General features: G+C 37.8%; 1 protein-coding gene and 1 long non-coding RNA gene across 2 annotated transcripts in view; one reads left to right on the top strand and one right to left on the bottom strand.

Annotated features, from left to right (window-relative positions):
- The first annotated feature begins 713 nt into the window (after positions 1-713).
- The window catches only part of SYNPO2 (synaptopodin 2), a 77,203-nt gene continuing 61,062 nt past the window's right edge, over positions 714-16,854 (top strand). The window contains exon 1 of the mRNA XM_014886629.2: positions 714-952. Within this exon, the coding sequence (XP_014742115.2) occupies positions 824-952 (129 nt within the window). The 5' untranslated portion in view covers positions 714-823. The remainder of the gene's footprint in view (positions 953-16,854) is intronic.
- LOC148224091 (uncharacterized) lies at positions 931-4,501 on the bottom strand. Its single transcript, XR_015803455.1, has 3 exons — positions 4,392-4,501; positions 2,756-2,823; positions 931-1,113 (listed from the first exon to the last, which is right to left on the bottom strand). It is a non-coding gene; the product is annotated as an uncharacterized LOC148224091 (long non-coding RNA).

Below are 16,854 nucleotides of genomic sequence, written 5' to 3'. Positions count from 1 at the left end.
CATCCCAATGAATTTATGGATTTTTTTAATGGCACAGTACATACCATCCATTCATAGCATCAGTAGAGGGATGTGATACTTCATTTCACTAACCCTCTTCACCTCTCTGGTAGGCAGCAGGCTGCAGTAGAACAGGAATTATTAGGATCCAATAGTAATTCAGGTCATTGCTAAATTGCAGCACATGTTAAACTATACCGATGTCAGAGAGAACTAGAAAAAGAAGCAATTCCATGACAGGGAAATTATAAAGCTTTTCTCCTTTTTTTTTTTTTCCTTATATGCCTGCAGTGCTGCACAAAGTGCATGCAGAGTAAAGATGAAAATCATAAAGCCAGCTCAGTCTAAGTGAATCAGTTATTTAGAGGATGTGCGTGGTCTTTCACTTGAGATTCTGCTTGGATTAAAAACGCAAGAAATGGGTAAATTAGAGTTTAAAATGACTGGCAGCATTTACTAAAGTAAACTTACTTCCCAAATTATCACAGGGACCTGCTGCTGTTTTGACTTAGCTGGCAGGAGAGTCATGTTTAAAGCCAGCCTTCTCTGCCTCACGGCTGAGTCTCTTTGTGTGCATTCCTTCAAGTTCCAAGTTCACTTACTTGACTTTGAAGGTGGGCTGAGCATCGGAATCTGACGAAAGAGTGGGCTGTGCCCTCGGTGCGAGGGAGCTCTTCCATTCCCCTCAATGACTACATTTGCTCGTGCAGTACACAGCAGCAGCAACAGTGTGGTGCTCTGGGTCTCCAGCTCTGCCCGGCTGACGAATCTCCAGCTCTCTGAACATCTGCAAGCCAAGTTTTTCATGTTCTGCTCTATGTGAATGCTGCCCAACTGCACCAGGAAAATGGGCACGGGGGATTATCTCTGCATTGCTATGAGCGGAGGGGCGCCGTGGGGCTTCAGGCTGCAAGGGGGAAAGGAGCAGAAGCAGCCTTTGCAAATTGCCAAGGTAGGAGCACGACAGAAAGATGCTGGAATTTTGTGGATATGGATGACAGGACCATTTTGTTTAAATCCATCCTGCTTGCAGGGAAATAGTTGGTGTAGATATTGTTTTTATGCTTGTTTGAATTAGCTGTTTTGCAGAGATTCTACAGGTGCTGATTCTGTCTGTTGCAATGAAAAGGGATTATTACTTTTTGGTAGCTTGCAAGTGTTGCAAAAGTTTTGTTAGAAGCTGAATGTTTCACTTGTGACATTTTGCGTGCCTTTCAGCTCCTGTTTGCTTCGCTCTCTGGCTTTGAGTGCACCCAGTACATCGCAAAACTCAATCTCATATTAGGAAATGCTGCTCTAGTCATCTATTTATGATAGTTTTTCTACTCTGGTCATAGAATAAATACAGCTTTATCATGAGAAAATGTTCTTACTATTTTGGGAATCCTGCAAAGCATTACACTGACTTATCTCTGGTTTTGGAAAGTTATCCAGTCTTAGAAGCAGCTTTAATAGATGCCAAACGCTCCCTCTTATATTTCATGAGCAATGCTGAAAATTACTGGACACTTTATAAATTATCTGCACGTATAGAAGGAGGGCAAGACAGACAGTGCAAGTTGACAATAAATTAAAAATAGGAACTAGTAATCCCAACTTGCAGAAATAGTATTTCAAAAGTAGTTTTGTTAAAAATCAGTGCTCACTCCAGTGCAACAATGAAGATTTGTCACGGTTATTAAGGCTTATGTAACTGTATGCAGCTGCATTCTGCTCCCTTAGAAAAGAGGGACAAGTTTTGTCCAGAGCTTTGAGCTCAGCAAAATACCACTGGCTGAAATGGTACAGGGACTGATCATCATCCCATGAACTCTGCCTAGTTAAACTGAGGGAGAGAGTTTCAGATGTATCTTGTCTCCTTACAGTATCCTGGTAATGCAGTACACCGAGTATGTTGGTTTTACTTTGATATACTATTTTGGATCAGTAGTTTAGTATTTAAGCTGTAACTTTCTCAGGCTGTCAATACACTTGTTTATCAGTTAACTTGAATTTACTGCATCAGTTAACTTCTTGACAAACAGCAGAATCAAGAAATCTACCTCATTTTATAGAAGGTCCTTTTAGCTCCTCTTTCAAGAAAAGAACATCTTTCACTACTCTTTTCACTTATTTCCAGCCTATGATATTAACCATATCCAGTAACGGAACTGTGATTTATTGAGGGTCTGAATAATTTTTGTCATTCCTGTTAATTTTTTTGTTCTTCTATGTTTTGCAAAACTTGACCATGTTCAGTTTTTTTCTATCGATGGGCAACTGTTGGTGTGCAAGTAAAGCCTCTGATAACAGATGGCAGTGGACTCCTGCCATCTAGTGAAAACTTGTAGATAGAACTTAAAAAATGGTGAGCAAGGGTAAAAGGCAAGTGGCTTTGATTACATAAAATCCAAAGTAAAAACGACAAGATTCAGACTAAACTTTAGTTTTCCTGATAAAAATGGTCTATTCAAGAAGGGTGAGTTTGTCTTTGTTTTTATTTTTTTCATGTTCACATCCTAGACCGGGGCACTTAAGTCTGGGCTCTGTTTTAGGACTAAAGGTTGGGACTTGAGACAGTTGTACATTACTTCTAATGTATTTTCAGTAACACACATTATTACTATGTATTCAATAATACACAGTATTTTCTAATGGGAAAATGCCCAGGAAAACATACTCACATTTAGAAAAATGTGTGTTTTAAGGAAAAAACTCACAGGTACAAACTTGTTTTCCTGTGAATGAAAGGAAAGGCTCCAGAGGAGTTGCTTACCTTTGTCAGATCTTGGGTAAAGGCACTCAGGTTCTGGTCATGAGTGGAGAAGTGATTGTGATATAGATCTAAAGGGGAGAGGGATATGAAATGGAGGGAAAATAGATAATCCATTAAAATATGTCAGGAACAAAATTCTCAAATTCACATTTACCTACTCTTTGATAAAGGAAATATATTGTTTTTAAAGCTGATGGAATAAGTCACTGCAGTTCACTGCCAGAAGCAGCTTTTACCAGTTTGTTGTATGGCTTTTAAAATAGTTTTATTACATTTATAAAGAATATGTAAACCATTCCCCCTCTGCCTAGCTCCTAAAGCATATATTCAAGCAGCATTCCCACTGAAATCCATGAGAGTTTTGCCTGGAATATAAATTATTGTCTTCCATTACCATGCAAAATGTTAATGGAGAGATAAAGACAAACCTTTTACCAAAAAATATCTCAGTACTTTTTCACAAGTACTTTTGCAGATAAAACAGGCAATTTTCATCAGCAAATAATTTTACAACCACTAAATTAAAGGCCATTCAGTAATTTGTTAGTGTGAGATTGCAACAAATGGATTTTTCTAAAGTATGAGAAAGTATCATTCTTCTTGTCTATTTTAAACCCTTATTCAACACATAAATTTGACTCATTTTCTGTAGAGGCATAAGAAGTATTTAAAAATTCTCCTCCTCTAAACCCAGGCTCTCTACACCAACTTACTTTGTGAAGTCAAATAATATTGCAATCACTTCATAAAAACTGATATTCAGATAAAGAGAATTTGCATATACTGTCCCAATATAACATAAAGACTTTAAAATAAGGTATTTTAAATGCTATGTCTGAAGACACACTGTGCTAAGAAGGTTATCTAATAAATGGATGTTATTTTAAAAAAGTAGTTTAATCATGAGTCCAAAGCTAAGGGAAACAGTGGTTGTGTGTATCCCTTCACTAAAGCATGTCAGTGCTGTGCTGTAGGATGGCTTTCCCAAAGCAGGAGATGGGAAATGTCACTGTAGCAGTGACCCTAGAAGGATAAGTATTCAAGATATATAAAAGCGAAGCAATGCATGATGTCCTTTCCATTTTACCATGAGATATATGAAAGACTATTTTGAAAATGAGTATCGTTGTGGGCTTTTTCTTGAAAATTTCTTTGCAGTTTTAAATTTAAAATATATACAAAATAATGGCTGATTTTCTGAACTAGCATTTGAAAGAAAGTCCTGTGAGTTTTTCTATTAATACTTAACAATATTTAACAGTAAAGTTATATCCTTTAAGAAGCATCCCTTTTGCCACAGGTAATTTAAAGGAGTTGTCCTATAGATGATTTAGATTTATATTCAACTGCAATGTGACTCCATTAAATTATCTTTGCAAGAGAGGTACATTATTCTCAGCATATTTGATACCTGCACCAAATAGTAATTTGATGAACTCATTGTTTGTATCTGTCAAAGTCTTGGTAATTCAAGTTTGGGAACTTAACCAAATAGTTCTAATATTTAAGGGAGGCAAGTTGCATGACTCAGACCTACAAGCATTTCAAAAGAAATCCAGATTAGTGTCCTAAAAGTAAAAATGAACAGATGCTTACAAGGAGACTTCTGCTACTGCTTCCCAAATTGTAGCTTTACCTTTGGCTTAGTAATGACATGTGACAACCGGCTGCCTGGTCATTTTAGACTTGTGCCCTTGTCCATCAACATGCTCAGATTTCAAGTCTCAGTTTCACCATTTTGGATTCATTGGAACCTGAAACAGAAAGTGAAACTCAAACAACCTGAAGGAACAGTGTGAAAAGTAATGTCTGAATATGATTACTTAATACTGGATGTAAACAGAGGTGGGCTGTGTTGTGGTAGTTTGGCTTTTTCTCCATGTTTATCCCAAATACTTGACACATACAGAACAACCCCAAGAGGTTTTCATCAAGGTGACCTCTACACTTTGTCTAGCAGAAAGAGAATAAGAGGTGAGACATGTTAGCACAGTTATGCTTTGGATCCTGAGGTAAGGCAAACATGCCTCTGTCACATATATATGTGTAATGTATATATTGGCAAAGAGCTGGTCTATCCACAAAAGACATCACAGCTGCTGGGTAGAAGGAAACCTTTTCAAGTTGTTGTCATGCTCTTACATTGTCACCTCTGGTAAATGCTCACCAATGCTCACTTAGCTGCTCGTTTAGGCAGGCACATGAGGTTAGTGAAAGCAGGATCTTCCTCTCCACACTGTTTGGAATTGCAGTTGTCAGCGAGCTGGGTGAAGGCTCAGCGCTGGGCTGACCCTGCTCATACTGCCCTGTTTGTATCCCTTGACATTTCAAGCAGGATTTGAACACAGCTTTATGCAAGAGCAATCAGCAGAACAAGCCATGTTTAAAACATGTTAGCTGAACTTTGGCAGCAAAGGAGAGGAGTTTAGAGTCAACCTACATGATTTTAAACACAACTTGCCTTACTTGGCCTGTATTTAAAACTGTTTGTTTAAATTTGCTGGCTAATACATTTCCAAACATAGTTTGTTTTTGCAGCCTGGACAGACTCTTATTCTCAAATTCACCCTTAGGACCATCTGACACAGCTGGTATTTGCTGATATTCAGAAAACCCTGTAAGGCATATTTACATATTCTTTCACACAAGGAGTTATGTGGAAGATTGTGGGTTTATCTATCTTTTCTGGAGAGGATTTTGACTGTGTTACAAGCCTTGACCCTATTTAATAACCAATACATTTTTGCATGTGTTTAGATGACATAGTTCAGCTTTTATTTAAGTAAATTATGAAACTTCCATTGACATACTGGAAGAAGCTGGGCTTTATGGAGCTTAAGTTAATTTATTTTGCAAAACAGAGGAACAAAGTAAGGTACCCCAAATCTAGCTAAAATAGACCACTGCTAAATAACTCTGTTCTGAAAAATCTGCCAGTGCTAGTTGGAAAGATAATGAAGAAAAAAATTCATACACCTTAACCACCAAAGGTTTACATGTTCTTCTAAAGGTTAGGGCTCTGTGTTCCCTACTTTCAAACTTCTGCATTCCAGCCATTGTGCCAGTGGAAATGTTTAGCACTGGAGTCCCATCTAGCTGTTTAAAAGCTGCAGGCTGAACTAGCACATGAGTGAATACCCCATTTTGGATATACAGGACTACATACCATGCTGGTTTTGGCATGCTTCCCACAGTATTTAGGCAAATACAAGCATGTTTTGGATACATGGTATTATTCATTTGTGCTTGTTTCCAACTGATGCTTTTCCAACTCTCACGCTAGGCGAGTTTTCAATGGAATAGAATGAACACCATAATTCACACTGATTTAAACTAAACAAACTGAAAAAACCAAACAGTGTATTCTTACCAAATTAGATTAGCTGCTTTGTATAGAGCTTTGCTTCATTTTGTAGTTTCTTTGCTGGAAATATTTAAAATACACTGCAAGACATTATTACTTGTCATTGTTCTGTATTTTCTGCCATTGCATTCTTATTGTGAATGTGAATGTAATAGTAAGACTTCTGGCCAAGTTCACATTAAAATATCACAACAGGAAATGTTATTTCCAGAGTCCTCTAGGATTGTGTCAGATTGTTTAAGAGGACACAGCTAACAATTTATGCATATCATGGAAGGCTTTTGTTTCAAATGCAGAACTCAGTGTTCTTCCTATTTGCAGCAGAAATATTTAGAGCAGAAATTAAGGGACCACATCTCATAAGTTAAATGCTTAACACTCCTTAAAGGGAGAAGGATTAGCAGAGATAGCTTCAGCTTTAAGAGGAATAATTCTGTGCATGGAATTAGCTATGGACAGAAATGATAACATTTAGATTGCAACCAGTACTCACAAGCACTGTTCATTGGCTGGAACAAAACTGGCAGTAAAAAACCCCTGGATATCAGCTTCAAGGTTTTAAATTTCAAACCTAATGTACACAAGTTACACAGCGGATTTTTTTTTCCTTTTTCTGTAATTTATCCCATCTGCACCATTTCATTAGAATCTGTAGGCCATAGTCAGTGGGAATTTTAGGATCAGACTAACATACATTTAGACTGGAACACTTCAGTGTGCACCAAAATCAAAGTGCTGTGTTTTGGTTACCTGCCAATACAACCTGGTGTAGAGCATGAAGGCCAAAAAATCTTCAAAACACCTCAGGACCTTGCTCTCAGTGGAGAGCTAAGAACAGTGAAAAGTGGCTGCCTTATTTGTGGCTGTGTGGAAGGTAAATTCTAACAAAAAACTGATTCTAAGTTCACCAGAGAAAACAGGCTTAGACCCTGAGCCCTCTCTGATGTTCTGCAGCCCTGGACACAGCACAGACTGTCCCTCTCTTATTTAGCAGGGAAACTCTGTCTGCAAGTTGTTGTTCTACTTTATAGAAATATATTTCAAATCCTTTAAGTCTCTTTCTTTGCTGCACATCTCCTTCCTACATCTGGGACTGGGCACTGAATGCATGGGTAACCTTTTGCTTCAAAAGTTATGTCATCCTGGACTGAGTAGCTGTGGAATCATTATTTTATGAACTTGCCTTTTTGTAAGTATATTTGAGAAATATGGTCCTGTTTAGGAATCTGGATGCTTGGAGTTTTGAAGGAATGTTTTATATTACAATTCATTAGCAGATGAACTGGTGATGGGTCAAAACTATGAAGAAAGTAGATAAACTGTGGTGTTCTATACTGCTGGTTTCATTTGATACCTCCTCCATAGCATAAACATGCCACGTATGGCATAAATTGCTGCAATATTGAATTTCTAGAACGTTTCTAAAATAAAAACAATGTAAGACACCATATGTCCATTGTGGCTCTTTACAGTAACAGAAAGAAAAGCAAACAGAATGACAGGAGAGCATAATTTAATAAGACTAAATTTGCCCTTCCTAGTACTCTCTGCCTAATACAGGAATTTCAGGAGCTGCTTGTTGTCTGAAGGCAAAGGTGGCAAAGCTGAAGCTCTGTTTTAAATACCTAACAGTTGAAATTACACTAAGGGAAGCCTTAACAGAGGAGTTCCTTTTTTCCCCCATGAACTCATTGGAAGCTTTGCCATTGACTTCAAAGAGCAAAGAATTGGGCCTTAGTATGTATAATATAGTGCAGTTATTTAATTAGAAGCAGATATCATGAATAAAAGTCCTCATTGGGAAGAGTGTAGCAGATTTTATTATGGATCTATTTAGCATCGATTTCTGTGTCTAGAAGAAGTCATTCTCTTCTAAGGAATTAAAAAAACACCTTAAACTTTGGGGTATTGTGATAACATGGTTATATAATGTAACTTTTATTCAAGTTATTTGATAATTATTTGGTATATTTCTTTTCTAACCTGTCTTGGAAGTCTGTGTGAGGACAAAGATACTCACTCGAGCTGAAGGCATTTCCATCTGCTGATTTGCAAGAGAAAGAAATGGCTGCTAATAGTAAGATTAGACTGACATTACTAGAAACTAGTAGTCATTTATTAAAGGACTGATAATATATCAGGGTAAGCTAAGGAAAAAATTTAGACAGTGGACATATCCCTCAATTGCAGATGTTCACTGGTTGAAGGCACTCCTTGTAACTGCCCTCTCACTTCCTTTAGCTTGGCAAACAGACTGACCTGTGTTGGCTGAATGGTATTCCCTAAACAATTTAGACTTCAGGGCTTTGCTAACTCACCTCATTTTGCCTGACAGCTCAGGCAGCAGTCCTAGGAGCAGTTTATCTGTCAGCTTTGAAGGGTAGAAACCCCCAGGTTAGGAGAGGAAGGAGGAAAGGGAGAGGAGTGCCAGGCAGCTGGGGGTGACACTTTTCCAGCAGGCACAGGTGTGGCTGGACAAGTCTGTAACTCCTTGCCACACCCTTCTTATAGATCTGTCTCCAGCACTTTAATCGGCATCCCTTTGGAAAGGCTCTAAGGGTCCTGCTAATCATCTGGAAGAAAAGCATCTCCATGGAGAGCTGTGCAAGAGGAATTGCAATTGTTCTATTACCTGTGCAAGAGAAGGTGTTTCCAAGATGTGCTGCTATCAAGGGGAATCATGTCACGAGTTCTAACATCAGCTATACCCACCACCACTGAAACACTCATCTCTCTATTTACCTCTCTAAATCCTCGTCTTCTCTGCCAGGAATTCCTGCTCTGCTTTCTCTTATCATTCTCAATGCAGTGCTTCTATTCAAATATATGAGTACAGCTACTTACTTGAACATTAGCTTCAGTGAATTCACTGCAAATTGTGGGCACAAATGCCTCTGACTTCAAACCTTGTTATTTGGTTAGAATAGTGCCCATCACTTCCACTGAATTTCCTTTGGACTGAAAGAAACACAGGAAACTTTCTACTTTCATGAACTCTCTCAGGACAGAAATCCCTGAACTAATACAGCTTAACAGATGTGGCTGGAATAGAGTGATCAGCATTTTGTTCCACAAATTACATTTTCCTATTTTGCAGAGATCACTTCAAAGGCCAGCTGCCATAAGCCACTGATTTAATTACAGAGGATGCATATGGAAGTAATCCGAAAGGGATAAATAGCTTTCTATATTATCATATATTCATAATGAGCTTTCTGCATGCTGAAATAATATTTGCAGGATGGATAGTGTAAGATTCTCTTGCAAAATCCTTCAAATTAGGAAAAGCTATCATTAGGCATGGATGTTTCAAGCAAATGCCAACATGTGATACTATTTAATGCTTAAGATCCTCATGAAGGAGCAGCTGTTAGACATCCTTCATAGAAAAAGAGACCATCATAGAAAAAGAGACCAAAGTTTCAGAATTGTTGGCTTTCCAAAAAAAAAAAAAGGATATCTAGGAAATCAGAAAATTGGAAGTGTTTCACTTAAAATGTCAGTCGGTGGAATAAGTATATTATGCTGATCAATATAAAATAAGCCATGCAAAAAAAGTGGAGAGTTTCATTATAGAATGAATACTAAGATCACAAAATTATCTTTTGAAACAAAATCTTAGTGTTAAAGTTGTTATCTCATGGTATTCATACTGTTAGTCTAAGTCAGTCTTTAGATGCATGATGATACATTTTTGGGGGTATCTGAGGGAAGGTACCTGACATTTGAAAACTGTTTCCTTTGGAGGCCCCCAGTCCCTTTGGCAAATGAATTAGCAGTGTGCCTTTATGTCCATTTAAAATAATCACCTTTTCATGATACTGACATTATTGATTATCACTAGATGGTGCTCTTCACAATCTCCAAATTTATAGGTAAGTCAATGTAAAGACAGGTCTACCTTGGAGAAGTTTTGGTTGAAAGGTTTAATGTTTTCTTACTGAAGCTGAAAGTATCATTCAGCTCAGTTCCCCTCAGACCACATAATCTTGAAATGCAATATTAATGCCCTCATGAAAATTTGTATATAAACCAAGTCAAGAATCACAGAATATCAAATTAATCACAATCATAATATCAAATCAGTAATTCCAAATCTTTCTTTCACTTCTACTTATTATTCTATGTACACAAATAAAATGTAATCCCCTTAAGGAGGGCTCCATTATTTGTACTCGGGTTTGACTTGTGGTTTCATAATGCTACAGTTAGGACAAATTTTGATCTTAGAAAAAACCTGATTAAAACATTTCAGTAGTATTTCAGGAAAAAAAAGAAGCAGTTGTAATCCTTTAAAGAGAAAACAAAAGTATTTCTGCACCTATATTATGAACATTAAACAGTAATATTACACACAACTCTTGATTACATGCAGTGAAATAATAATTAAAAATAGTATAAAAAATATTATCTCAAACCTCAGTTTCTTGCAGCCCAATCTGACGACAGCCTGAGCAGACAGGGCTGGGAGCCCTGGAGGTGTAAGAACTCTCCCACGTCTTGTATCCAATTTAAATCAAATTCTGAGCAATATTAAAATGGTGTTTTTAATAAATTCCTCATTATCCTTTCTCTGCCCTCACTTTTAGTCATGACTTCAGTCTGTAACACTAGCTCTTCATTTTACTAATTTAATGAAGAGTAGACTAACATGAAGTACAGCAAATCCAAGACTGAATCATTGACCAGCCACGGTGTTGGAAATCTACCAGAGTTTTGCAGCTATAGCCCATTTTTAACCAAATAGTTTAAAATTAACAGATCAGTAATACAGGTGTGATGTAACTACATTTTTCATGGTTGAATCTTCATTTCAAGGACCCTGATGCAGCTCCTAAACGTGGTACATTTTAAAGTAATTTTCCAGATGCCCAGGATAATGTTACCAAAGCATTTCTGATTTCATGACACAACTTGTGACTACAGAAGAGGTTTGACTTGAAAACCTCTTGTCATTCTGTTTCAGTTTTCTTCCTCTATATTTACAGGAACAGTGAGAAACAATCCAATGAATCTTAATGTAGTGAGAGGCCCATGAATGCCTCTTTTTCTCCACTGGCAAGAACAGTACAAAGGCTACAATAATTAAGGCTGAGGAGGTAGTTATGGTTGTGGTCTGTCATTATTTTTAGAGTTACACTATGAACAAACAGAGCACTGAAATGCATGGCCTGAGAACAATAGTGCCCAGCCCCGTACCAGCCTTCTGGGTCACTCACTGGTTGTTTGCTTCCAGGCCTGATTTGCATAAGAGCCCTGGAAAAGTTGCAGACGCTGGGAATTAGCACAAATTGATTTGGGGTGCTAATTGACTCAGGCAAAAACTAAAGATGCACTGAGCTGTTCAAATCAGACTTGTATTCAGGCCTCTGGATTCCTGCATCACCCAGTGCTGGAGAATTAAACCCTGGCACGGTTCATCAGCTGCTGGGCCCTGGGATAAAAATAGACAGGCAGCAATGGGATCAGGTTTTAGCATAATCAGCTGAAACTGCAAAGGGTGGGGAGGAACCCTTCCTCTTATGGAAAACGCTTTCTTTTCTGGTGCTTCAGGTGTTGCTGTAGGCAATGGCATGGCAATCGAGCTCACCTGAGAGCCAAACCAAAATTTTCCCCAAAAACTTTTACTGCTCTAGACCCAAACACTTTTTTAAAGGTTGAAGAATACTCATTGTTCCATGTCTGTGGGCAGGTGTGTTCCATCAAGAGCAAGGAACATGATTTATTTCAGTGACTGGATCAAATGTGCTGGATGCAGACCCAGTGTTTCACAGCTGGAGGAGTTACCCACTGCCTCAGCCCTTTTGCAGAGCCTCTTGTGTCTGAGAAACAACTTCAAAAGTGCTTCCAATAGCTTTCCATCAGATCCTTACAAGAAGAAAGGATGTGTTACAAAATCCTGTCTACTTTTAGAGGTCTGTAGTGCTACAGAAAGCAGTGTTCACCCGTGGGGATTCACATAATCTCATGTTGGACCTATATGTCCCTTAAAGCAAAAATTACATTTATGGCCAAGTGAGTTTAGTTTCATTTAAAAGTTTTCATGAACTTCTGTGGATTTCTTCAGTTTTACATTTGCAAGATGCTCGCAGGCCAGATGATATTTTCATGTGCTTGGGTTTTCTTTTTGGCCATTTAACTTGGCTTGCACAGGCCTTGTGTACCTCTAGTTTCTCCATTATTTTAACACACTTAGTCACACCCTAAACCAGTATCTCAAATACAGATCCTGACACAACTGCACTTGGCTGGTTTTGACTCCTTTCTTCCATGCTAAAAGAATGTACAATCCCCTCTGACACAATGACATTAAGCTGCTTTCACTGTGTTTTTTTCAATTAATTGTATAAGTTAATAAGAAAAAGATAAGTTTCAGGGCAAAATAATAAAGAGCAAAGGAAACCAGACACTGATTCTAACACTGAATTTAATTTATGGAGGTGCTGGCCTGTGACATCTCTTTAAAGACTACGTAATCCTTAAAAAGTGTGCTTCCCAGAGAAACTTGAGGAGATACTAGCAGTTCATATAATAGGAGCTTTCCCTCAAGATTATATTAGTAAGAGGGGTCAGCAAAGCCTTCTGAGGCAATCTGAGTCACTTTACCATCTTTTAGGTGAAAAAGAGCACTGTACATGTTCACATTCCTATGGAGTTGCTTAAAAGGTCACTCCTGATCTTCACTCACTTTCTAAATTACTCCTTACATCACCAGCACGCTAAAAACTATGTCTGACTAAAAGGGTTTCTTAAAGCTAAAATCAGTGCCATGATTCAAGGAGCTACACAATCTATCAATTCCTAACATACATAGTAATTTGAATTGTTGGGAAGCACTTGCTCAGGAAACAAATAAAAAATTAGGGAACCAATTCACATCAACGTCTTTTCTGTTCAGTTTATACCTGTGCCTTCACGAATTCCTCCTGGCTTCCACTCCTTTTGTTTGGTGCTTGGCATTTGGAAAAATGCCATAGATCAGGGCTGACTTTGACATTACCAGGGGCTTCCTGACACCCTTTGGAAAAATCACCCATGAACACCATGTTGTCATATTGCCAGATGTTCCTTCAGACTGCTTTTTCTTTCACAAATAAGCTCTGAAAGCAGCCCAGTGTATATGAGAGGAGAAGGCAGTGATGTCCAGTTCCTCTTCTGCTTTTGTCTCCTGTTTTAAAGTTAGTATTTGACCTTTGTTGGGAGTTGATGCACTTGCCATAAGGAAATGTCACATGGAGGATTTTGGATTTGTAGCTGCCAGAGTCTTCATTTCAGAAGTACTTACATAAGATGCCTCTTAATTTGATACAAGATGCAGTTATGCAGTTTGCAGTCTAAAACTCAAGGATCTGGCACGGTTTAGGATTTAAACATCCTAAGGTTACTTGGAGGTTCCACAACAATGCAGCCACGTTAGATGCATCATTTAATAGTTGAAAAATATGCAGGACATCTTGGAGCAAAGTTGGAGCAACAGTAGCCACACAAAATGAAAAGGGATGCTGCTATCCTAGAGTAATACAGCTAGGGCTATCTGAAATCTTTCTATGACCATGCTGAGGTGAAATCTGATGGCAAGCAGGTCTTTTATGGCCACGTGTTAATCTTCTAGAGCAGGATGAGTTACTAAATTAAAGCCTGAAAATGAGCAGCTCTTTCATGTGCACTTACATTTTCCAGATGTTTGATACAGTCAAGATTATCCTGTTCATTTGCATGTGCTTGTTTCTTTTGTTATTTTTAGAAAATTCTTTAAAATTATTAACATCTGAGTAAGATTTGAAGATATTTTTTATTTTAGTCTCATAGCATTTTTGCGTTATCTTTCTTAATCCTTGTTTCTATTATTTAAAGTTTTGGAAGAGACCAGGATTTAATTTAAACTAATTAAGCAAGTAGGAATTTTGTTCTAGGTTTCACTCATTCGAGGGATTCAACAATATCAGTGATACTTATCTCTCATATTTAGCAGTATGGTTTTATAAAAATTACATAATTGCTAAAAATAAAAGCTGTGCCTCAACATAAACAATACCACTTCAAATGGTGATGTTTTTCAAAGCCCTTGCTCCTTGACAGAAGCAGTGTGGCAGAAAGTCAGTGCTCTGTTCAGCACGTGGCCATTCCCTGCTGAGTGATCCTGGCAAGCAATGTGCACCTGGAGGTTCTGACCCTCTGCAGGAATTTCACTTCTAAAAAACATTTTAAACTAAACTTCCAACTCTTGCCTATGATCTAATGGCATCAGTTACCCTGCATCCCTTTCCTCTGTGAAAGGATTTTTAGGAAAACATGACTTCAGCTCCCAGAAGGAGCACATGGGGCTGCTCTTGCAATAGGATTGATGCATTTTCATAGGATGTGTGGGCTGCAGCCTTCTGTCTGTGGAACTGTGCCCTTGACTTAGCAAATGTCTTAAAGCTGGCACAGATCTTGGACAAAGATCATGAAAGTACTTCAGGATCTATGTGGGATTTGAGATGCCATAATATGTTTGTGCTAATACATAAAAATAATTCAGAGGGAGAAAATGAAATAAAATCATCAAAAATGCATGCCAAAGGTCTGCTTGAAACAATACTCCAGCTTCTTAAATTAAGAATTGTCAAAAATGGCAGCATTAAAAACATCCCCAACTGGCTCCTTCCCAAGCTCCATGCCTTTTGGATTTCCTTAAAAATTCAATCTTTACAGTTTCTGAATAATGCAACCATTGTAATTCAAGGACGCTCCCCTGCTGGTTTTGATTAATTTATTTTAACAACACAGAAAAAGTCTGCTGTAGCTCCTCTGGTAATATAAATCCCTGTTACAAAGGATTCTGTTGTCCCCACCTCTCTAATAAACGATAGTGTCAGGGGCTCAGAGCTAAATGGATGGCAATACAACTTCAGCAATTCATCTCTGCTCATGTGTCTGAATTAATATCAGGTTTTTTCCCCTTCAACCTTTAACTAATTTATAACTCCATTCTTACCTTCCTATATAAGTACCAGATCCAGTGAAATAAAAATAACTGTGGCTATCTGCCCAACTTTTTAAAACTTACTGTGAGTCTCACGACAAATGCAACTTTCCTTACAGTAAGTACCAGCTCCCAGAATCTGCTTCTTACCTGAGTTCCAGCTTTCATTAAAATTAGAATACATTTCTGGATGTCCTGGACTGCAAAGTGATCCCAACCCCAAGGGAGAAAAAACCCCAAGTAATCCCAAGTTTTTAATATTTTAATCTTTTTTTCATGTGGTGCTAGAGAAGCTGGTACTTGCTGGTTGCAGGGCTAATGGAATAAGCTTGGCAGCTCCACAGTCTGAGAACAAAATGCCCAGTGAGGACACTGAAATACCTGTTACAGTTTCTATGGGCAGAAATTGAGCAGCACAACAAAGCTGCTATTAAAATAACAGTGGCTTTCAGAGGTTGCAGAGATTGTCACAACAAATTATGGCATGCAGATATTTTCCCAAATCCCCAAAGCATGTGAATTCTCTAGCATTCAAGCAGTGTGATTTCTTTTGGGACTCATACAGTTCTTTAAAAGAAATTGCTGTTAACTTACTTATACAATTACATACTCTTGAATTGTTTTCATTTCACGTAAATATTAAATACTCCTTTGTTTAAACAAATGGATTTAAAAATATTAAATAAAAGGAAATCAAACAATTTTCAAGCTGTTACTTATAGATTTCTTGTAAACTTGCTGCTCATTTGACATGTTGCATGTGTTGTTTCAACAATGCCCCTATGTGTGAGTGTATATACAGATGCTTTAAGCTAACATTAAACAATGTTCTATAGCTAAGACTGTTTTTGTAGTCCAAATAAAGTAGGTAGTGTTTTTGTAACTATCAATTCTTGGGTTATGGAGAATGTCTTCAAATAGAAATAGAAAGAGGTTTATCTTTACAAACAGGTCTCATTCCCTTAAAAGGAAGTTGTTTCTTTTTTCTTCTGCTTCTTTGGAGAACTGACTACAAACTGGGAATGGTTATTGTATGACTCATTTGGGAAGAATAGCTACAGTATAAAAAGTTCAGAAGGGATTTTAATAAAACCAAACCAAATTATCTTCTGTTTTGGGCATGATAAGGATAGTTTTAAAGAGCAAAATATTAAGTTTTTCAGAATGCAGTAAGTCAATCTAATACTGGAGTGTTTTGAAGGGAAGGGGGAAAATGTCAGGAAAGACTAAAACATTTTCCTCTAGTTTCAGTTCTATAGATAAGACAGAAATTCCCTTTCTTAAGGAAATTTTAATTTACTTTATTCTGGTCTGGTCTAGTCAGGCAGTGAACTCTTGCATGTACCAGGCAAATCACTGACTTCCAACACCAGACACAGAGCTTGGGAACGAGCCCTTACTGAGATATGCAGAGATAATGGGACTTTCCTACTGCAGCCCATGTACTTCAGGCACTTGGAAACTCCCCCAAACCCCAACATTGTCAGTTAAACTGTTAAAAATTATAACATTGTTCCAATAAAACAATATTAATGCTATGCACAGTAGAGACTGTAAATATTATTGTATTACTCCCTGCATTGCCTTCCCTTCAATGCCATAAAGGATGCAATAGTAAAGTCAGGACAGAAAAACTTCTATTAATATTTATGACTCAGCATCCTTTCCTTAGAGCCCTCATCTTAGTTTTTACAGTTTTATAAATGAAATAATGTTTTCAGCATGCCACTTACAGTTCTGCTTCTCCTTGTGCTGCAGCACTTGATTATC

The sequence above is a fragment of the Sturnus vulgaris genome, chromosome 4, assembly GCF_052056855.1.
Source record: "Sturnus vulgaris isolate bStuVul1 chromosome 4, bStuVul1.hap1, whole genome shotgun sequence".
Lineage (NCBI taxonomy): Eukaryota > Metazoa > Chordata > Aves > Passeriformes > Sturnidae > Sturnus > Sturnus vulgaris.
Note: the sequence above shows the minus strand (reverse complement) of the source record. Positions and strands in the feature narration are given on the sequence as shown.